We start from the raw sequence: 23,219 nt of genomic DNA, 5'->3' as shown, positions 1-23,219 counted from the left end.
TGAATTATACAAATTTTTATGTCAATATTGTTCCTTTTCTGCTTTTCTACCTTGTGCCTTTCTATTCCCTGCACTGCTGCTTTTTTGCTTGCTAACACCATCTTCAGAGGAGGTTGCTGAAGAAGGTATGTAGTGCAATATAATTTTACCCTGCCCTTTCTTTCTTCACCTCTTTTTTTCCTGCTATTTCATTCTTATCTTTCCTCATTCTTCTTATCCTTAATTCTTATTTTCAGCATTTCTTTTTCTTCATTCTCCCTTTCCTTTCCTTTGGTATGCTGTGCCCTGATTCCTTCTTTTCTTCATTCTTCTGTTTTGCCTTCATTCGATTTTTCTCTCATTTACCTTTTCATTCATTCATCATTCCTGTTTTCCCCTTGTTTTTTTCCAACCTTCATTTTCTTATTCTTTTTCCTCATTCTCAATCATTCTGTACCATCATTATCCCCAATTATTCTCTATCCTTCAAAACCCCAATCACTCTGTATCCATCAGCACCGCCCCCCCCCCCCCCAATATTATGTATCGCTCATTATCCCCATTCATGACGTGATATTGTGGTGTTTCCTACATTATTTCTTATAGAAATTCAACAATTTTTATTATGAGTAAGCTTTTGATAACATGAGCAGGAGAGGCATTGCAAATACTTAATTACTGGGCTATTAACTGGTCTGGGGATAGACAGACTTTGAGTTGATTAAGTTAGTGTTGTTGGAGAGTTGGACCTCTTGCATTTTGTTTGTTTATTTGTTGGTCCTTCTTGGTATAGTCCTATGTCTGCTGCATTCACATCTGTGGTCTTCAACGCTCAGTATTAACATGTATTTCGCTACTTTGTATTTGCCGCTCGCTGCATGTTCCTGGCCTCTCCCAGAAGCATACATTGAAGAAGGTATGTTGCTCTCTGTCATTCCAAGTCTTTTCGTGAAACATTTCAGACCATTAACATTTTGGAACTGTTAGATCCTGTGAGAATGGGGGAAATTTTAACCTAGCCTGCCAGGCGGGCACATAGTTAAAATGTTGTGCGAAGACTTATCAGCCTGTTCGCGCTTGATTCCCACTTAGTACCATCTTAATTGGGCCTTTTTATAGGTGGCCGAGGTGCCTGTTTGACTCCGGTTGGAGCCCCATTAGCTGTGATATTATTAGGACCCAAATTGTATCTTAATGGCCCATTGAGCAAGGTGCCCATCGTGAACACCTGGTGGGGAAGAAGAGGAGGAGGTCCTCTAAGGTAAATCCAAAACTTTCCTTAGTGGGGCCAGGAAGAGCAGGAATGGGGGCTTTGGTTTCTTGGGCTCTCTTCCCTCCTTTTGATTTGGCCTATCCAAAGTTGGCCAGCTGCCTCTTTTGCCTGCTTCGGGCATGCAGCTGGACGCCCAGGATGAAAATGTTCCCTGAGAGTTAAGAAAGCCTCGGACTAATGACATTGCGGGGATATGATGCTCACCCCAGCACCGTCTACCCGAAACCCACCCCCCCAGTTATAATCTCCCCACCATATGTCTGTTTTAACATCCTCCCTCCACTGCAGATCCAGGCACATTTGCTGGAGGGAGTGCAGGTCTACTAGCTAGAATAGTATGGCAGGGCACTCGTATTCAGTGGCATCACATCCACCTCAGCCCAAGTGTGCTTCTTGTGAACCTGTCTCTGGATTCAAACCCACACTGTATGCAATGAACTTCTGCGGATGAGCTAGATCCTATATCCTACTCTGGCAGTGGCTCTCCCTTCTGTAGGTGAAGAGCTTAGCACAGGGTTCAAGAGAAGAGAATCAAGAGAATGGATTCAAAAAGGCAGGGAGAGGGGAATTTACAACTGTGAACAAATATTTTCCGATAGAATATTATCCAAATTTATGGGAAAGAAACTAATACAGAGATCTGCTTACGTTCTGTTACTGTGAATTATTGTATTCTGGAAATGCCAGGAATTTAAGGCTGTTGGAATTATAGTTGTAATTATTTTTGTTTGAGTTCATGTATAACAAAGTGCACTTTATTTCAACAATTAGATGGTATTTGTGCATGCTGAAATGAATTTTTGGAGTGAACGTAATGTTAATGGTCTCAAGGAGTGATGTTTTTCTTTTGTGCATATTTTTCTTTAATTGTACACTGGTTTCTTCTGATATGAATTATAAAAATTTTTATGTCAATATTGTTCCTTTTCTGCTTTTCTATCTTGTGCCTTTCTATTCCCTGCACTGCTGCTTTTCTGCTTGCTGCACGCTAACACCATCTTCAGAGGAGGTTGCTGAAGGTATGTAGTGCAATATAACTTTACCCTGCCCTATTTTTCTTCATCTCTTTTTTTTTCCTCAGCTTTCGTTTCCTTCATTGTTATTATCATCATTTCTCTTTTTTTATTCATTTTACCTTTCCTTTCTCTTGATATGCTGTTCCCTCGTTCATTCTTTTCTCCATTCTTCTGTTTTATCTTCATTCTATTTTTCTCTCACTTCCCTTTCAATCATCCTTTTCTCTTTTCTATTTTTCCTATTTTAATTTTATTCTTCTTCCTTTCCCTCATTTTCAAACATTCCGTACCATCACCATCGCCAATTATCGCGTATCCTTCATCACCACCAATTAGCGCCTATCACTTAGTCTCCCCATTAATTATGTCATGTCTTGGAGTTCCCTTAATTATTTCCTTTAGAAATTCAGGAATTTTAATTAAATGTAATTTAGCTTTTGATAACTTGCGCAGGAGAGGCATTGCAAATACTTAATTACTGGGCTAGTAATTGGTCTGGGGGTAGACAGACTTTGAGCTGATTAAGTTCGTGTTGCTGGAGAGTTGGCCCTCTTGCATTTTGTTTGATTATTTGTTGGTCCTTCTTGGTGTAGTCTTATGTCTGCTGCGTTCACATCTGTGGTCTTCAATGCTCAGTATTAACATGTATTTTGCTTCTTTGTATTTGCCGCTCGTTGCATGTTCTTGGCCTCTCCCAGAAGTGCACCATGAAGAAGGTATGTTGCTCCGTGTTATTTAAAAACTCCTTTTCAGGAAACATTTCAGACCAGATACATGTCGGGACTGTCAGGTCCTGTGAGAATGGGGACAATTTTCACCCACCCTCCCTGGTGGGCATATTGCTAAAATAGCTGTGCAATGACTAACCAGCCTGTTCCCAGTCAATAGCCGCTTGCTACCATCTTAACTGGGCCTTTTTATAGGTGGCCGAGGTACCTGCCTGATTCAGGTGGGAGCCATATTAATCAGGGTCCTATGATAACATTAAAACTCGAATGGCATTTTAATGGCCTATTGCGCAGGCACCCATCTTGAACACCCTCAGTAAAACCTGGGGAAGAAGTGACTTTTGTTTTTATTTTAGTGTCTGGTTTACATTCTAAAAAAATTGCAACAATCCTATTGGTGTTGTTTACATTTAAACAACAATCTTTGGATGTTTGAGTAAAGGATGTGCAATTAAATCTATAATTCACTTGTTCATAGTCAAAACCCAACATAATGGCTTGAATATGAAAGTTGTACATTTATATGTTACCCTCTGTATATTTTGCCATCAACTAATAATCGTAGCACAGTGAAAGATTTGCCAATGTACAGGGTTTTCCCATGGATAGTCTATTAGGCCAAGCTGTGTGTGACACAGACCCCAGCTTCATACTCGTGATTATGGGATGGCGAGCTTAGAGCATTGGCAAAGAACTAAATATGGAGATCTGCTTCTGTTCTGTTGTTGTGAATTATTATGTGTATCTAGAGACATATCATTTTTTTTTACATATAGTTGTAAAATAAAGTAAGGGAATATAATGAACGTCAAATTTCAAAGGTCAAATTTATCCTTGCTTAAACCAAGACCTTAATCTAAGCAGAGGACTGAGTCTGTGTTGGCAGACGGAATGTAGCTATCTATGTTCACATTACTGAATATTACTGAGGGACAACCCCAGCTCCAGTTAATACAGTTCCATTTGTGTGCATGCCATTGGTCACTCTGGACTCCCATTGTCAGTACAAGGCAGGATGATGTTTGAGAAGAGAGGGGGTAAATTGATAATGAGATGGTCAGAATAAGTGCCGAGCAGCCTTCAAAATAGCCCCCATGTGAAGCTTTACTAGCCCCAAAGTTGGTTCAAATTAGACCCGATAAATAAATCAGAGCACAAGCAGCAGCCAGTTACACTTCCGATCGGAAATCAGACTTTGATAGACATCGAGCCTACTCTGACCTCCAATCAACAGTGAAATGAGATATTCTAGACCCTGGGTGAATCATCAGCGCAGTATGGCTCAGTGCAAGTCTGCAGCCAGTCTGCAAACTTCACTAAGTGGTATAACTGTCCTTAACATATTGACTTAATCTTGTTTTGCTCTGTTGTGTTTTTTCATTGCAATACGCAAACAGTTTATGGAAACGAAGAAGAAGACGGTATTTTTGTTTTATCATCAAAGATTTTAACAATTCCCAGTGCAACTTCACCCCACTGAACTCTAACTGTCTTTACCTTCCCCCAATTCTCTGGGGTTAATTCTTGCAAATGCTTGAGGTGATCCAGTAGCAGACTATGTATGACACACTATATAGCTGCGAGATTCAACAAGTACTTTGACTAACAGATTTCAGTGCAGTGTTCATTAAATATATTACAATCTGATTATTTTTGTTTTATTCACAGTGCTGGTTTCTGTTGTCTGTCACGCTGTCAGTTTCATAATCTGTCTTCATTTCATAAATCTGCCTAATTTCTGAGAGGATTAGTGTGTGTGTGCTTTTGCTAATATTATTGGTAGCAGAACATGCCCCCCCCCAAAAAGGTGGCATTGAATGTGAGTGGGGCGGCATTGTTGGACAATCGGGGGTATTGTCAGGGGTCTGACAGCAGGCTGGTCACCAGCTTCTCAGTTGCAGAAACATTAGGCTAAGTGAATGAAAAAGTTACAATTGGGGGTGAGGGGGTGAAGGGGAGTTGTATTTAATTCCTTCTCCCCCTCCCAAAAATAACATAAGGAACTATTTTAAAAATAATAATGTTAATTTTCAAAATATTTGAAAGTCATGCAGGACTGCATATCATTATTTTTTTTACATTTTTGTATCCTAATTTTCTCCAAAGGGAAATGGCATCAGTTGGCAGATAGGAAGCTGGGTCAGTCTAAGCCTGTAAACACCTTAACTAGCTTTAATGACACTGTGACCTGATGGTGGGAAATGCAATTGCACTGTGCTGATACACAGATCATCCACTTTTCCAGAAATAATCTCGCCAGTCTGTGAATCGATCGATCAATCAGGTGACCTCGCTCAATGCCATTCGCTCAGTAGAGACAAGGAGGCACAACCACTCCGAGATTCTAAACTTATAGTCTACTGGTGGGGAAGACAAGGGAGAAAACAAAGAGGGGGGGATCAAGCAGGGCAGCAGTGTGAGCCATTAGCTCGCTAGTACAAAAGTGGCAGTGTAAGCTGGCATAAAAACAGAAAATGCTGGAAATCTCAGCAGGTCAGGCAGCATCTGCGGAGAGAGAGACAGAGCTAACGTTTCAGCTCTGTGACCCTTTGTCAGAATTGGAAAAGTTTAAGATGTAACAGATTGTTAAGGAAGTGCAGGGACAGTGAAAGGGGGAGGGGAGGAAAGAACAAAATGGAAGGTCTGTGATAGGGTGGAAGGCAGGAGAGATTAGAGAGACAAAAGGGATGATGGGCAAAACTGAGATGGTAATGGCACAAGTTGAGAAACAAAAGATGAGTCTAGGTGGGATGTGAATGGCGGATACATCACCAGCTACCATGGTTAGGGAGAAACCCACTGAAACACCCAACTAAGTGCTGAGGTCAAACCATCCTTGGCTGAGAACTGCCACTGTAAATAAAACACTGAAAGCTGAGTGGTCAAAGACACACTGCTTCAAGAGAAAAATTCTATGCAAACCTTTTGTTTATTTGGGAGGGATGGCTATCTGTAATTTTTATGTGTAGATGGCATAAGGCACAATTCAATGTGATTTATGGCATTGTTCTGAGTGTTTGTGAACAAAGAGAGAACCATATTTGTCACTTTTCATGAAGATGGTGCGCTTCAAAGATGAGATAACAATTATGTTTTTATTTATATTTTAATAATCCATTTGTACCTCAGTAAAAGTTCAAATCTCATATCTCATTGGTAAAGCATTGGCAGCATTAAGTTGTTGTTCCTTTGATGCCCCTCCCCTCAATCTTCTTTGTATAGCTACATTAAAGGCAATCTGTACATTTCCATCAATAAGGCGTTAATGTCCAAAAGTTAATTTTGCTCCCTCTATGGTCAAGGTGGTTCTGATGGACCTCAGTTTAGGTGGCTAGTGCTCCTACTTTAAACAGGTAGGGTCCTAATGAATATATATAAACAGATGTCAAATGATGTAGTTAAAACAAAGACACTGTTTTCATGTCAATCAGTGCTGTCACTATAACTTCTTTAATCCAAAGTCTCTCTGTCAGCTGGCTGAATCCTTCACCAGCAAAATTTCAGCTTTATATCATCCGAAAAATCCCATCCTTGTCGCCAAATGTGATATATTCACAGAGCACAGCACACACAGCTTTCTATAATGGCAGACAGCATCTCAGAAGTTCTGGAAGCTTCTGGTCAGCTGACTCATTTATTCACCTTTAATTGCAGTAACACAATACGTCCATATCCACAGTGTGGAGCTGCAACATTACAAGTTTACCGACATTCCAAAGTACATTTCAGGATGGGCCACTTCCAGTGTTAATTACACGGATCATTATCCTTGTAATAAGGGAAAGTTGGAAGCAGGTCTGGCCCTCATTGTTCCTTGATTTTCTGGGGGGAGTTTTGAACTCTCTTAACTTCAACTCTTTGCAATAAATGTCTCTGATACTGAAATAAGCTGCTCCATTGACTCCCTGATCTTTTGAACCTTCCCCTTTAATGCCCATGATCACTGTCTGCCCCATCAGAATTGCCTGCCCTCCCAAATGGTGAGCTCCCTATAAGCTGTGTGACTAACACTGGTGCCTCACTTATTCAATGCTATGATGAGGCCCGACCATGAAAATCGAGCGGACCCGACATCACTGGGTGAGAGGAGCAGACGTGTGCTAATACATGAAAATCAGCCCCAATGCATTTTAGATTTTACACTGGAGATGTTGGTTGTATATTGTCGCTGCCACCAGGCACCTGGTAATGTGACAGAATGGCGTGCCTGCCTTTTGTGGAGCCTGCCTGATTTTAATTCCATCGAAAAGAACGGAAGATGAAAATCTCTCCACAACGTACTTTTCAGTTTGCTGCTTGTTTTTTAAAAAAAAACACTGGTGGATCCCTGGCCCAGCCAGAAGCAGCCTCACTTCAGAATGGCGGGAGTAACAGTCGCGGCAGTCGGCCCGCTATGTCGCAGTGCTGTCCCACGTGCACACGACCCGAGGCTTGGATGTGGGATGGAGTTAGGTCAGGCCGCAGAAACTGCTCAGCCGCAGAGAAGACTGAGGGAGGGGGAGCCTCGACACAATACATGAAGCGGTAAACGAAGGAGACAAAATAAACTCAGATTATTACTTCAAAAAAAATCCGGCGAATCAGACTAGAGAGCTTACCTTTAAATGAGGGAAAATACATTTAAAACTGATAGTTGATTTTTTTTTTTAACGCAACGATTGATCAATGTTTGGGTTGCTCCACTAGGTGAGATTGTGGAGTTAAAGAGACGATAGGGAGTTCATAGGCAGTTGGTCACTATGCTAAGGTTCAGGGTGCTGGAGGGAGGAGCTTTGAGGGGCCAGAGGTTTTTTCTCCTCCTGATAGTTAGCTGACCAGATTCATTCCACTGGGTTAGTGGATGATAAGAGTACGTTTAATGTTAACTTTTTAAAAAATCTTTTTTTTACACTTAACAGTTTGATTTAGAATCACGATATTCCACTGCTGAAAACAGATTCAAATGCACACTTTTTGAAAATGGATCAAATCTGTGAACTGCCTCACTTCCTCTATGTTTTAATAAAAAGCTATTTCCTTTTTGTTGGCATGCTAATTATCAATTCATCTGAGCATACCTGACAAGCTGGAAGCACAGACACTCTTTAACTCTGTATCTTAGGCATGTTATTTTTGACTTTATTGAAAACGAGGAGGTGATTTGTAGCACCATTCTGTTGTTATTATATTCTAAGATCATTTTCTCTGTCTTTGTTCCTATTTTTTTTCCCCCTACAGCCTCTTGTTTTGTTCTTAAGGTGCTGACTCATGTTGAGGTACAGTTCCCCAGGCACTGGGTGTCCCACAATTAGGTTGGGGAAGAAATGATTGACCAGGGTCCTGGCTGCTGTTTGCTATTCCAGAAACCCCTGGTGGAAAATGACTGTGTGCGAGTATCACGTGAGCTCAGCTGTGATGCCTGTCAAGACTGAATAGCCTGCTGGCATTCACTGTTAATGATCGCATGTGAATCATGGCCACTTGGACTTTGTACTGAGGAATGACCATCACCTGTAGAACCGTCCCTAACAAGGAGTCAACGCCTTCGGGCGATCAGGGGGAAAAAAACTGGAGAGTAAAATTGCATTTTATTTTGTTGTGTCGCACATTGTTTTTGCTTAACATATTTTGATGCCATTTATGCTGTATTTTTGTCTATAATTGTGGCTAAAATATCTAATTTCTTTCTTATTTACTTTTTTGTTTTATTTTGCAACAGAGGAGGAAAAGCCAAAGATAAAGTGAGTAGAGATTTGCATGAATTAGAAGGTTGAATCACTTGAGCGTGGATTTCATCATTCTTCCCTCTGCTCTATTTTTCTTTCCCAATAACAGAAAGCAAAGGAATGCTATCCATCATGGTACTGTCCTAGCATCCAAAGACCAAGTTGTTCTATTAAAACTATAGGATGTATCGTTTCCACTCCACTCCATCTCTATGGTGAACCCCCCCAGCCATAAACTCCATGGGTGGAATGTTAGAAGCTGAATAGTCTGTACTGCTGCAAGAGCATATTCAAGACGGAGATCGATAGATTTTTGGATATTAAGGGAATCAAGGGATAAGGGGATAGTGCAGGAAAGTGGAGTTGAGGTAGAAGATCAGCCATGATCTTGTTGAATGGCCTACTCCTGCTCCTAATTCTTATGTCTTATGTTGGAAGGTGATTGAAAATGATCCTTGAGTAAGGCACTATTCAGATTTGGGGCCCTCAGCAGAAAGTTAAGGGGACAATGATGCTGAAGTAGCAGGAAGGTCAGTAACCAGAGGACAGAGATTTAAGACAGTTGGCAAAAGTTCAAGAAGGGAGCTGAGGAGAATTTATTAAGCAGCGAGTTATGATCTGGAATTCACTGTTTGAAAGGATGGTGGAAGCAGATTGATACTTGAAATGGAAGGATTTGCAGGGCTATGGGTAAAGAGCAGGGGAGTGGGATGAATTGGATAGCTCTTTCAAAGAGCCAGTACAGGCAGGATAGGCCAAAAGATGTCCTGATGTGCTGCATCATTCTATGATTCGTGTACGACAGCAGCCCAAAATAACACAATGTGGATGGGGATTTTCTCCTGTGAGCAAGCGGTCTTCCTCTTTCCAAACTCTGGGTCTTGAAAAACTGCTCCTCTTGGGGCTCAGCTCCTGGCCTGTCTATAATATGCTAGACCGAGCTCTGTCAAGCCCGTGTGGTGGCTGGTGTGCAACGGCCACCACACGTTAAAATAATCCACGCACAGGCAGTTTCCACCCTTCAGGATGTAGTTCGGAATTGGGAATATTAGGTCCTTCATTGAAACACCTGTGAACTCATCCCTTTTTGGCATGGAAACAAGTCATCCTCGATACGAGGGACCGCCTATGATGATGATGAAGGTGGAATAAGTAAGGACGAAGCCTAGATTTTTCCAGTGGAGAAACCATGCACGAAAGCAATACAGGTTGGAGGTAGGACTACAAAATTGTAGCCCCAAATAGACAACCCACATTGCTGTCAAGTGCAGCTCCTCACCCGGCAGTTAGGATCATGAAATTACCCTGTGCTTCCGTTTCTGGGAGGCTATATTAAAAAGATTTGACTGAAAAAATTAATATAAACTATATATTATGACAAATCTTGCATAGGTTGCAACCGTCCTGTCCACAAACCTTACTTCTTATTGACAGAAAAACGTGACAAATCATGACGACATTTATCATTGTAAATGATTGTCAACATTTTCCATTTCTGCAACATGGTATCACTGACAGGAAATATTATCCTTTTATTCTATCCATGCCTTTCTGTGCTGTCTCTTTGTCCACTTTCCCTTCTTTCTATACTTCCCTTCTACCCCCCTCCTCTTTTTCTTCAGTGCGTTTCTTTTTCTCTCTCCTCTTCTGTCTTTCTGATTCTCTCCTTCCCTCTGTCACACTTTTCTCTTCTGTCTCTCTCCTCACCTTTTGTGCTCTTTTCCTTCCGTTCTTTCACCCTTCTCCTTTGAGTGTGTGTAGGTCGCTGCACCTCAAGTACAGGTCCAAGTACTTTTTAAATGCGATAAGGGTTTCTGCCTCTACCACCCTTTCAGGCAGTGAGTTCCAGAACACTGAAAAAAGTTCTCCTCCACTCCCCTCGAACCCTTCTACCAATTACTTTAAATATATGTCCCTTGGCTATTGTCGTCTCTGCTAAGGGAAATAGCTCCTCCCTAATCACTCTATCTAGGTCCTTCATAATTTTATACCTCACTCAGCCTCCTCTGTTCCAAATAAAATAACCCCAGCCTGTCCAAACTTTCCTCATAGCTAAACTTCTCCAGTCCTGGCAACATCCTCGTAAATCTCCTCTGTATCCTCTTGAGTGCTACACCCTTCACACCCTTCCTGCAATATGGTGACCAGAACTGCACACAGTACTCCAGCTGCAGCCTAACTAATGTTTTATACAGTTCAAGCATAACCTCCCTGCTCTTATATTCTATGCCTCGGCTAGTAAAGGAAAATATCCCATATACCCTCTTAACCACCTTGTCTATCTGTCCTGCTACCTTCAGGGATCTGTGGACATTCACTCCGAGGTCCCTCTGTTCCTCTAAACTTCTCAGTATCCTACCATTTATTGTGTATTCCCTTGCCTTGTTAGTCCTCCCTAAATGCATTATTTGAGAAATGTTTATTTTCTTTCATTTGTTGATGGAATTGTATTCGTTTAATATTTGTGTGTCTCTCTCTCCTTTCCCTCTCATTTTCCTCCTTCCTTTCTGTTTGTGTCTCTCTCCTTCTTTTCCATGTGTCTGTCCCTCTCTGCCCATTCTGTATCTCTCTTTCTCCTTTCATTCTAGTTGTCCTACCTTCTATTCTGTCTCTCTTCCTTTCCTTTTCTCTCATCCACCTCTATCTCTATATCTCTCCTGCTTCCCTTCTTTCTCATGCTCTTGCTTTCCTTCTCTCTCCTTGTTTATCTGTCTCTCTTTCATCCTTCACTTCCTGTCCTCCTCTCCTCCTTCCTGTTTTTCTCTCTCTCCTTATCCTGTTTTGACCCTTCTTTCTTTGCCATCCATCTTCTGTTTGCTTCACATTCTCCCTCATTTTTCTCTCCACTCCTCTTTTATTTCTCTCTTTCTCTTTTGTTGCTCTCTCTCATTTTTTTCCCCAGGTAAATTCAGTGATCCCATGTTTTCTGCATTGAACCTTGTTAGAACCTTGTTAGAAGGGACTAGCCCTAATTCAATGTTTCCTTTAAACAAGCCTCATTGCTTGGAGCACAGGATTGTTGAAGTTACCCTTATCTCTTTTGCTTTGCTTTATTCACCTTCCCTTTGTCTTCATCATAGGCAGTCCCTCCGAATCGAGGAAGACTTGCTTCCACTCTTAAAATGAGTCCTTAGGTGGCTGAACAGTCCAATACGAGAACCACAGTCCCTGTCACAGGTGGGACAGATAGTCGCCGAGGGAAGGAGTGTGTGGGACAGGTTTGCCGCGTGCTCCTTCCGCTGCCTGCGCTTGACCTCTTCACGCTCTCAGTGTTGAGATTCAAAGAACTCAACGCCCTCCCGGGTGCACTTTCTCCACCTAGGGCGGTCTTTGGCCAAGGACTCCCAGGTGTCAGTTGTGATGTCGCACTTTATCAGGGAGGCTTTGAGGGTTTCCTTGTAACGTTTCCGCTGCCCACCTTTGGCTCGTTTGCCATGAAGGAGCTCTGCATAGAGCATTTGCTTAGGGAGTCTCGTGTCTGGCATGCGAACTATGTGACCTGCCCAGTGAAGCTGATCGAGTGTGGACAGTGCTTCAATGCTGGGGATGTTAGCCTGGACAAGCACACTGATGTTAGTCCCAGAGGATTTGCAGGATCTTGCCCTTTGTCTTAATCCTCCCCTGTTTAGCTCGGAAAGGGAAGATTGTGGGATTGTGTAGGAACTGGGCTGCTGAAGCAGCCTAGTCAGCCAAAGGGAAATGCTGGGGCTACTACAACAACATGGGGAACAGAAGGGATCTGACCAGGGTTATTGCAACAGTGCAGGGAACAACAATTTTTATATAGTGGGGGTAATTTTCACTTTCAGCGCGAGCGGAGAACTTATGGCTCTCGAACGGAGAATTAAACCAGGTGTGTAACAGGCGGGCAATCTGCAACCTCCAGATTTCCACCTACATCCAAAGTGAAAATTGCCGCAGTGTCTTTAATGTGAAATGTTTTTATCGTGGAGGTGGATAGGTGGAGGGATTATGAAGGATCACTGAAATTGAAAATGTTCAATTCCCCAAGCACATACCCTTCACCACGATGAAGAAACAATTTGCAAAAAAGTCCCCCAAAAACTTTCATACTCTATTTAAGTTCTAACCATCATTAATTGCTGTTGTTTTTGACAGACTATCTGCCCCCAAAATCCCAGAAGGAGAGAAAGTTGACTTTGATGTGAGTACAGGAATTTATCAAACAAGAACTATCCTGTGGGCATATTCTTTACTGTTAATAAGCTCGCTGTTTTGTTGATGTTTTCATAAAACTTTCCTGTTGTGCCTATTCTGAGCAGGATTCTGTGAGGGAACAAATTCAGCATTTTTTATATGTTTTTCTTCTTTCTCACAGTATTCTGCCCTCCTCTCTTAAAGAGAGCTACTCAAACTTGAACAAGGTTCCACAGGGACTTGCTATTCTCTAGATCTTACTTAAGTGGTCATTCTTTAAGCGTGAAACCAGAAAATTAGCATCAGTGCGCTATGTAATCGTGGGGGCGTACCGGCTGATTCTGTTTCTACCATTTACCAATATCCGCACGTGCACTTTCCAGCAGTGGTGCTGAGATAACGACTAGAAGCAGGAATCTTAACTGATTATTTTTCCGCCTCCCTATAAGGAGGAGCACTGTGGCCAACGATAGGGCTGAGATCCCAAAATAAGATCACAACACAGGTTCAAAAAACCCCTTCATCTCATTTCTTTAAGAATTCTATCCTGACCATCCTTCCATTGCAATGAGTCCAGTGCCCTGTCCTCAACCATTATTCCTGGCAACTTGTTTCAGCGATTTGCCCAAACAAGATTAGTTAATAGAGCACAAACCAGGAATCAAACATAGTCTATATAACTCACCTCCAGATCAAGCAGTGCATTATCATATGAACCACCAAATGGAGCCTAATTATTTTATTTTTGATACTAACTGATCTCCGGTGGCGTTGCGCAACTAGGCTCAGGTTGGGATGTTTAATTGCATGGATGGGTTTAACCTGGCTTGTTCTTTTAAAGCCACTGCTGCGGGGAAGTGGTATAAATAGCCATTTGGTGAGGTCAGTTAGCGAGTAATTGTTGAGGTAAGTTTCCTTAGATTGACAGATGCTTGTATATCCCTGGCTCCTGCACTTGGAAGAAGCCAGATTATCAAGGTCAGCAAAACTCGCAGGAAATAGCTGCCGTTCTTTCTTTAGTTTTTATACATTGGCACATTCAAGAGTGAATTCTGAAGTATGTCAGATGTACTCTAAGTGTAAGGCATTTATATATTGATCAATTAGGGTGTTTGTCTAATATAATGCACATGTAAGAGTTCCTGGGTCATACTTTGCATTCAGTAGGGTCGAAATTCAGGGTCTCAAGAGATCTGTTAATGCCTGTTTGCGGCGGCCATTGCTAAAAATCGAATGGCCGCCGCTTTGGGGTCAACAGGTCGACCCGACCTAAATTCAGGTCGGGGATTTTTCGGTCTGAACCCCATCCCACCTGAATGGTTGCACCGCCAATGAAAACAATAAAAAAAACAATAAAAATACTCACCCATCGATTTTCACCTGAATCCGTCGATCCCCCTGCCGCGTGGTGCCTCCGGCAGCTTTTTCTGCCGGTGCACCATCTCCGCACTGAGTGTGGCCCGGCAGCACGGCCGCCCTTAAAGGGGAGGGCCCAGGGCTGCGGCCGCAATGGAATCATTTTTGTTGGCCGACTTGCCGATCGGCCGGCAAAATACTGGCCCCGGGATCAGCTGGGCCGCTAACAGGCAGCCTGGCACCCCCTCTTGGGTGCCAGGCCGCTGGCCCAGCTCAAACCCTCCCTGGTGGCCCAGTGGCCAAAGTTTAAAAAATAATAGAATCTCTCCCCTTTAACGGCGGGGAGAGAACTCGGCGACGCACACGCGCTGTGACATCACCACGACTCCACCGCTGATTGACAGTGGCGGAGGCCACGAGCGACCCATTTTCAGCCAGTCAGCCTGGCTTTGAATTTAAGGCCCGCCCCCATTATGATCCATTTCCTGCAGGACTTTGAAAAAATTGCAAAGTCCTGAAAATGGATCTACTTACCGCACCAGGGGTTCCCGCGGTGAGTACCACTCCAAAACCTCATTTCTGGTGCAACTGAATTTCGGCCCCCATATGTGTCCATGATGTCTTTTACATTTGTGTTATTTAGGATTCTGCCTAAAGCTCAAAGCTTATTGTATTCAGTCGAGGACATTCAGTAGAGCAGAGCCATGCTATAAACACACTGGCACTATGCCCTTCTGACTTGTGTGAACATGCTCAGTCATGGTATGAGAATCATTCGTGGATCTGTTATTTCTGCTGCTGCTCTGATGTTTATATGTTTGTGAGGTGTTCAGGACATCCAGAAGAAGCGGCAGAACAAAGATCTGAATGAGCTGCAGACTCTGATTGATGGTCATTTTGAGCATCGGAAGAAGGAGGAAGAGGAACTGGTTGCCCTGAAAGAAAGAATTGTGAGTATTGAATTGATACTAAAGCAACAGAAGGAACTCCTACTAATGATGGCACTGTGGAGCTGGACTTGGGGGGGGGTGGGGGGGGGGTGGGGGGGTGTCACCTCAACCTGCAATCACCCTGTCAGACTGAGACCAAGTTGTCTCTGCACACAGCATCTGTGGCATTGTTTCACCACAATATCCCAGCATGACAGCTGTATCACTGCACACGTTACTCTTGTGCTGTTGCTGTACATTGGAACAGTAAAGATACACTCTATCTGCAATGACAGTCATGATGCTGTGTGCACTGCAATGCGATGCAATGTCACTTGTTGGCTCCCAGTTAAGCAAAGCCTCGATTTTAAAATTCTCATCCTTGTTTTCAAAAGCCCTCGATGGTCTCACCCCACCTATCTCTGTAACCTTCTCTAGCCCGACATCCCTTCGAGATCTCTATGCGCCTCCAATTCTGGCCTCTTGCGCTTTCCCAATTTTAATTGCTTCATGATTTGCGGCCGTGTCTTCAGCTGCCAAGGCCCTAAGCTCTGGTATCCTCGCCCTAAGCCTCTCCACCTTTCTACCCTCCTTTATTAAAACCGACCTTTTTACCAAGCTTTTCATTATCTGCCCTCATTTCTTCTTATGTGGCTCGATTTTGTTTGATGACACTCCTGTGAAACGCCTTGGGACATTTTACTATATTAAAGGCGCTATATAAATACAATTTGTTGTTACGTTTTTAACGTACTGCAATTAAAAGGTGCTAGGCCCGAAATTCAGTACCGCTGAAAAGCTGGTGTTCCCCCCCATCTTTTAGTGGTCATTAGCGCCCAAAAAATGTTGTGGCTGGGCCACCCCATGTTCAGCTCCAAAAGTGAACAAAAGTGTTCCAGCGCTAATAAACCCTTCCAAAGTGGATTTTTCAGCGGTGTGGCTGTCTTAATTTGAGCGCTATCACCGCTGAGAAATTCAGCGTGCAGGTAATGGTTTCTACCGAGCCAGTTGCTCCCTGGCCTTTTTAAAGAGTTTGCAGCAAGGCCCTGAGGGGAGGGGGGAAGGAGGTTGGAAAGAGGGCTGGTGTAAGAGGTGCAAGGAGAGCCAACAGGTTCAATGATCTGGAGCTGGAGACACTGATGGACAGTGTGGAGGACAGAAGAAGAATATTGTTTTTGGTTCCTGACGTGGGGAGACCTGGCAGACCGCCAGTACATAATGCATGGAGGGAGATTGCAGGGGAGGTGTCGGGCACCTCCATATATGTGAGGAGGGTGCTGGCCAATCTGCACCCGGCCCTTCCAGGGTGGCGATGGGTCGAATCCTGATAGCTCTGGGGCGACGGGGATCCTCCTCCTCCTGCGCCTCCTCCTCCTCCTCCTCAGGTGGTACTGCTAACTCAACCTCCAGCGGCTGTCCCCTCATGATGGCCAGGTGGTGCAGCATGTAGCAGATCACGACGATGATGGAGACCCGTTGAGGAGAGTACTGCAAGGTACCACCAGAGCGGTCCAGGCACCGGAACCTCTGCTGAAGGAACCTCTATGCACTGCTCGGTGATGCACCTGGTGGCACAATGAGCGTCATTGTCGGCATGCTCTGGCGCTGTCCTGGGGTTCCGCAGTGGGGTGACCAGCCAAGTGGACAGGGGATATCCCTTGTCCCCAAACAGCCAACCGCAACCCTGATTCGGGCCGGTGAAGATGGCGGGTACACTGGTCTGGCGCAGAATCAACGATTCATGGCTGCTGCCTCCCTTGCCCGCTGCCTGTCTGCACGGTGCTGACGGCGATGCCTTCGTTGCTTCTGACCAGGTGTACCAGGTGTACCAGGTGTCGCCCTCCCAACACTCCTCCCATCCTCAGGGTGAACCCTGCCAGGCAGGTCTCTGCAGCCCACAGGACTCCACTAAAGAGACAGACCTGAAAGTTGTACAAAAGTACCGGGGTATGTGCAAACCTCTGAGCAGCACTCAGTAGGTTGAATGGAGCCAAAACAATTAATAAAACTATATGAAAAGATAAATACAGTGGATGATGTAATCTGAAATAAAAACACTAATAATTAATAAAACTATGAAAAGATAAATACAGTGGATGATGGAATCTGAAATAAAAACACTAATAATTAATAAAACTATGAAAAGGTAAATACAGTGGATGATGTAATCTGAAATAAAAACACTAATAATTAATAAAACTATGAAAAGATAAATACAGTGGATGATGGAATCTGAAATAAAAACACTAATAATTAATAAAACTATGAAAAGGTAAATACAGTGGATGATGTAATCTGAAATAAAAACACTAATAATTAATAAAACTATGAAACGGTAAATACAGTGGATGATGTAATCTGAAATAAAAACGCTAAAATTAATAAAACTTTGAAAAGATAAATACAGTGGATGATGTAATCTGAAATAAAAACACTAATAATTAATAAAACTATGAAAAGATAAATACAGTGGATGATGTAATCTGAAATAAAAACACTAATAATTAATAAAACTATGAAAAGATAAATACAGTGGATGATGGAATCTGAAATAAAAACACTAATAATTAATAAAACTTTGAAAAGGTAAATACAGTGGATGATGTAATCTGAAATAAAAACACTAATAATTAATAAAACTCTTTTCCGACCAAAGGGTCCCAATCGCAGCAACACTCCAGTGGTGTCGCGTTCAAGCACGGCATCGAACACCTCGTGGGGCACTGCCGGGAAAAATCCTAACTTTATGCAGCTGAAAATCCCTGTCCTTGCTGCTTTTCTGCGGCCCGTATGCTGCAGAGCTCACCGTGGCTTCGCGCCGCCGTTTCCGGCGGAAGCGAGCACCGCTCCATCGGCCCCCTCCGCCCCAGCCTGACTGTGGCTCGGAGAGGGAAAAATCATCCGACCGCTGCGGCCAATCGACTTTTTTTTGATCGGCCGCCCACACCCCGCGGGAGCCGTCCAATCGGGGATGGTGAATTTACGGCCCCGCTGTCTCTGAACCAGGTAAACACCACTCTCTCCGTTTATTTTCTTCCTGCACCCCACAGGACAAACGCAGAGCAGAAAGAGCTGATCAGCAAAGGATTCGTGCTGAGAAGGAGAAAGAGCGTCAGACGAGGCAGGCGGTAAGTCACTATACTCTTGTGGATTTGACTTGTTTAGCTTCTCTTCGACCGTCGTGATATACAGCAAAAGAACAAACACCATTTTTAGAAGTGTTTTCACCGGCGGGTAGGATGAGGTCGACTCTTGATCGAAATTCAGCTCTTTGTCCTTTTTTTTTTGAAGCGTTCAGGAAATCGGTCATAATGGCGGGGGGGGGGGGGGGGGGGGGGGGGGCAGAAGTCAGTGCCGGTGAGGGGCGGAAGTTGAGGTGGCACGGATTCTCCGCCGCTGTCGCTCAACAGCGGAGCGGTGGTGATGTCATTGCACGATTATTGAGGTTCGGCCACTGGGCCACCAGGTAGGGTTTTGGCCGGGGCCATGGCCAAAAGGGGGGGGGGCCAGGCTGCCTGTTGGCGGCCCGGCCGAACCCGGGGGCGCAATAGCCCCGGCCCACATGGAAGTCAGGTGGCAAAAAAAAAATGGCTGCCACACAGCCAGGGCTCACAGACAGAATACAAGGTGCACCGACAGAGAAAGCTGCCGGGGGCACCGCTCGGCGGGCATTCGATTTTCCGGCCTGAATTTCGACGGAGGTGGGGGGTCCAGGTAGCGCCGCACTGATGACGCACTTACAGCCGCTCGGCAGCGGAGGGATGGAAGTGGGGACCGCCAGAAAACCCCCCCCCTGCTGAATTTGGCTAGCAGCAGCCATTCGACCAGAAATTGGCGGCCATTGGATTCCGCCACATTCTGGCGGTAACCGGCCCAATTGGGACCCTGAATTTCGGCCCCCAGCAACCCAGGGCTGTCAGCACTAGAGAAATGTTAAACGGGTTATTGTTCCAGGAGCATCAGCTGTTATCTGGCACCTCCCTTTCTCGGGATGGAAGTGGAGCTGGGTCCATTATCAGATCAGCCATGATCTTGTTAAATGGCGGTGCAGGCTCGAGGGGGCAAATGGCCTACTCCCGCTCCTATGCTCTTATTTCTTAATGTTCCTCATCTGCGATCTTCGACTGTTAGAATGAACTTCAAAGTAATTGATTGTTTGTGAATCACTTTGGAACATATCTGAGAGATAAGATGTTAATAAAAGCAAGTTTGAATTTGAAAATTTGAAGCATCTATTTGGTTTCTCTATGTTCTGAGCACTGTTTCTTGCTCATCAAAATTTATAATCTCATATTATTCGCACAACAGGAAGAAAAAATAAGAAAGGAGGAGGACGAAGCCAGGAAGAGAGCTGGTGACGATGCCAAGAAGAAGAAGGCCCTGAGCAGCATGGGTGCACAATACAGCAGCTACCTTGCCAAGGTAAAATGCCAGCATATGCCGCAGAATGTATCTCTTTCTTAGTACATGGGGAACGTTGAGTTTCCAGCCACTACTTTGGGTACAGCGCTTTTTGTTCAAAGCCCAGGCATAGGACGGGGCGGGGGGGATATTGGAGCCATAACGTTCTACTTTTAAGCTGGAAAAGCCTAAAGGGAGGAGGTGCTCATTGAAGGGCTTCCTCAACGATGGTGACCGAGATGTGTCCCTTGATTCTCCCTACCTTAGCTGAAAAGCACAAACAAAAACCAAAGTCTAGCATTCCTGGTGGATAATAGGAAATTCCGCATGCCCAGTCCACAATTTTCTGACTATTAAAATAAATAATTTGTTGATGTGGGCTCTCAGGAATGCTGAAGCAGAAAATCCTCGGCAATTCGGTACAGTAGAAGGTATAAATTTGCTTGAATAAACCAGTTGAAAAATTGATAGAACTGTAAACTGTATCACGTCTCCCTGATGTCTAAAATTTAAGTACTGCTATTTACAATATACATTAATGATTTAGATGAAGGAATTGAAAGTAATATCTCCAAGTTTGCAGATGACACTAAGCTGGGTGGCACTGTGAGCTGTGAGGAGGATGCTACGAGATTGCAGGGAGACTTGGACAGGTTAAGAGTGGGCAAATGCATGGCAGTTGCAGTATAATGTAGATTGTGAGGTTATCCACTTTGGTAGCAAAAACAGGAAGGCAGATTATTATCTAAATGGTGACAGATTAGGAAAAGGGGAGGTGCAACAAGACCTGGGTGTTATGGTACATCAGTCATTGAAAGTTGGCATGCAGGTACAGCAGGCAATAAAGAAAGCAAATGGCATGCTGGCCTTCATAGCTAGGGGATTTGAGTATAGGAGCAGGGAGGTCTTACTGCAGTTGTACAGGGCCTTGGTGAGACAACACCTTGAGTATTGTGTGCAGTTTTGGTCTCTTAATCTGAGGAAGGACATTCTTGCAATTGAGGGAGTGCAGCCAAGGTTCACCAGACGGATTCCCGGGATGGCAGGACTGACATATGAAGAAAGACTGGATCGACTAGGCTTATATTCACTGGAATTTAGAAGAATGAGAGAGGATCTCATAGAAACATATAAAATTCTGACGGGATTGGACAGGTTAGATGCAGGAAGAATGTCCCCGATGTTGGGGAAGTCCAGAACCAGGGGTCACAGTCTAAGGATAAGGAGTAAGCCATTTAGGACCGAGATGAGGAGAAACTTCTTCACTCAGAGAATTGTGAACCTGTGGAATTCTCTACCACAGAAAGTTGTTGAGGCCAGTTCGTTAGATATATTCAAAAGGGAATTAGATGCGGCCCTTGCGGCTAAAGGGATCAAGGGGTATGGAGAGGAAGCAGGAAAGGGGTACTGAAGTTGCATGATCAGCCATGATCTTATTGAATGGTGGTGCAGGCTCGAAGGGCTGAATGGCCTACTCCTGCACCTATTTTCTATGTTTCTATGTTTCTTACATTTTAATTCCATTGTTAAATTAGGCTGACCAGAAGAGAGGCAAGAAGTCAACTGGAAGGGAGAAGAAGAAGAAAATTCTCGCAGAAAGACGCAAGGCACTCAACATTGACCATCTTAATGAAGAAAAGCTTAAGTGAGTCCCTACAAATGTGCCAGTGATTAATTTTTGATGAAAGTATCCATATTCAAATCCCTACTCCAGCAACTTGAGCACAAAAATCTATGCTGACACTCCAGTGCAGTGCTGAGGGAGTGCAGCACTGTCGGAGGTGCCGTCTTTCTGATGAGACGTTAAACTGAGGCCCCGTCTGCTCTCGGGTGGACGTAAAAGATCCCATGGCACTATACTGAAGAAGAGCAGGGGAGTTATCCCCAGTGTCCTGGTCAATATTTAACCTTCGATCAACATAGCAAAAACAGTTCATCTGATCATTATCACAAGGCTGTTTGTGTGAGCTTGCTGTGCGCAAATTGGCTGCCGCGTTTCCCACAATACAACAGTGACTACACTCCAAAAGTACGTCATTGGCTGTAATGCGCTTTGAGATGTCCGGTGGTCATGAAAGGCGCTATATAAATGTAAGTATTTATGTTATTTTTTGTACTTGCCACTTCAGAGAAATTAATGGCCACATTAAATGAAAATGTGGTGAGGTTTGGACAAAGGTTTTCATCCAAATTCCAGCCTTTGCATAGCGAATTGGTTTCCTTTCCCCAGACCACCAGAATAATTTGTTCATTTTAGATCAGTTGATACCTTTAAAAAAGGATTCGGATCACTACCTGTTCAGAAAGGAGATTGTGGGTTGTAGAGATATTGGTAGTCTCCTTGATTTATCGAGAACCCTAGGGGTAGAAATTGATCCTCGCCCGAAACCGGGCGTTCCCAACCTGTTTCAATGGTTTTTAACCACAGCTGCCGTTCGACTCTTGCGCGACATTTGGCTCTTTGTTGTTTTTTGTTTCCATGCATCCGGAACTCGATCATAATGGGGTCGGTGACATCACGCAAGGGGCGGAAACGTGGCGGTGATAGCAACTGACGGCAGAGGTTGGGTGCGCAGCGGAGTCACCACCGCGATGACCATGGTTCTCCCCTTCACTTAAAGGGGAGCGCCTCCGCGATTTTTAAACTTCGGCCCACTGGGCCACCAGGGAGGGTTTCGGCCGGGCCAGCATCCTGGCACCCAAGAGCCCACATTTTGAAACACCTTGGGGCAGGCTTTTCGTCCATGAAACCACCCGAAATTGGGTGGAGTAGCAGTACACAATGTAGGATAATTGGGCGTTGAGGCCTCCCACTACATTCCTAGCCCTATGACCACCAACCTTGATTTTTATTTCCTTCTCACCACTGGGAACCAGGCTGCCCGATCCCAGCTCTGCTCCTCCTCCCTCACATGTAAATGAAGGCAGGCCCTAGGGAACCCATCCAATTTCCCTCCCTTCTGCCCTTGCTATTACCATCATCATAGGCAGTCCCTCGCAATCGAGGAAGACTTGCTTCCACTCCTAAAGTGAGTTCTTTGCTGGCTGAACAGTTCAACACGAGAGCCACAGACCCTGTCACAGGTGGGACAGATATTCGTCGAGGGAAGGGGAGGGTGGGGCTGGTTTGCCGCATGCTCCTTCCGCTGCTTGCACCTGACTTCTTCACGCTTGCCGCGTTGAGATTCGAGGAGCTCACGCCCTCCCGGATGTACTTTCTCCACTTTGGGCGGTCTTCGGCCAGGGTGTCTCAGGTGTCAGTGATGATGTCGCACTTCACCAGGGAGGCTTTGAGGGTGTTCTTGTAACGTTTCCGCTGCCCACCTTTGGCTCGTTTGCCATGAAGGAGCTCCGCGTAGAGCAATTGCTTCGGGAGTCTCGTGTCTGGTATGCAAACTAAGTGGCCTGCCCAGTGAAGCTGATCCGAGAGTGTTAGTGCTTTAATGCTGGGGATGTTAGCCTGAGCAAGGACACTGATGTTGGTGCGTCTGTCCTCCCAGGGGATTTGCAGGATCTTGCGGAGACATCGTTGGTGATATATTTCCAGCGACTTGAGGTGTCTTCTGTGCATCGTCCATGCCTCTGATCCATACAGGAGGGCGGGTATTACTACAGCCCTGTAGACCATGAGCTTGGTGGTAGGTTGGAGGGCCTGGTCTTCGAACACTCTCTTT

The 23,219-nt window shown here is 44.5% G+C and overlaps 1 protein-coding gene across 2 annotated transcripts in view; it reads left to right on the top strand.

Moving 5' to 3' along the window:
• The first annotated feature begins 807 nt into the window (after positions 1-807).
• The window catches only part of tnnt3a (troponin T type 3a (skeletal, fast)), a 37,145-nt gene continuing 14,733 nt past the window's right edge, over positions 808-23,219 (top strand). Inside the window, exons 1-9 of one of the 2 annotated variants that reach the window (XM_070899852.1) lie at positions 808-895; positions 2,257-2,271; positions 2,967-2,984; positions 8,695-8,716; positions 12,821-12,866; positions 15,049-15,165; positions 18,195-18,272; positions 19,453-19,566; positions 21,081-21,190. In XM_070899852.1, the coding sequence (XP_070755953.1) occupies positions 823-895; positions 2,257-2,271; positions 2,967-2,984; positions 8,695-8,716; positions 12,821-12,866; positions 15,049-15,165; positions 18,195-18,272; positions 19,453-19,566; positions 21,081-21,190 (593 nt within the window). In that variant the 5' untranslated portion in view covers positions 808-822. Of the gene's footprint in view, positions 896-2,126; positions 2,272-2,966; positions 2,985-8,694; positions 8,717-12,820; positions 12,867-15,048; positions 15,166-18,194; positions 18,273-19,452; positions 19,567-21,080; positions 21,191-23,219 lie in introns of those variants that run through there. The other variant, XM_070899851.1, reaches the window with a different exon arrangement.

The sequence above is a fragment of the Pristiophorus japonicus genome, chromosome 14, assembly GCF_044704955.1.
Source record: "Pristiophorus japonicus isolate sPriJap1 chromosome 14, sPriJap1.hap1, whole genome shotgun sequence".
NCBI classification, from domain to species: Eukaryota; Metazoa; Chordata; class Chondrichthyes; family Pristiophoridae; genus Pristiophorus; species Pristiophorus japonicus.
This window is presented reverse-complemented; position numbering and strand designations above follow the sequence as displayed.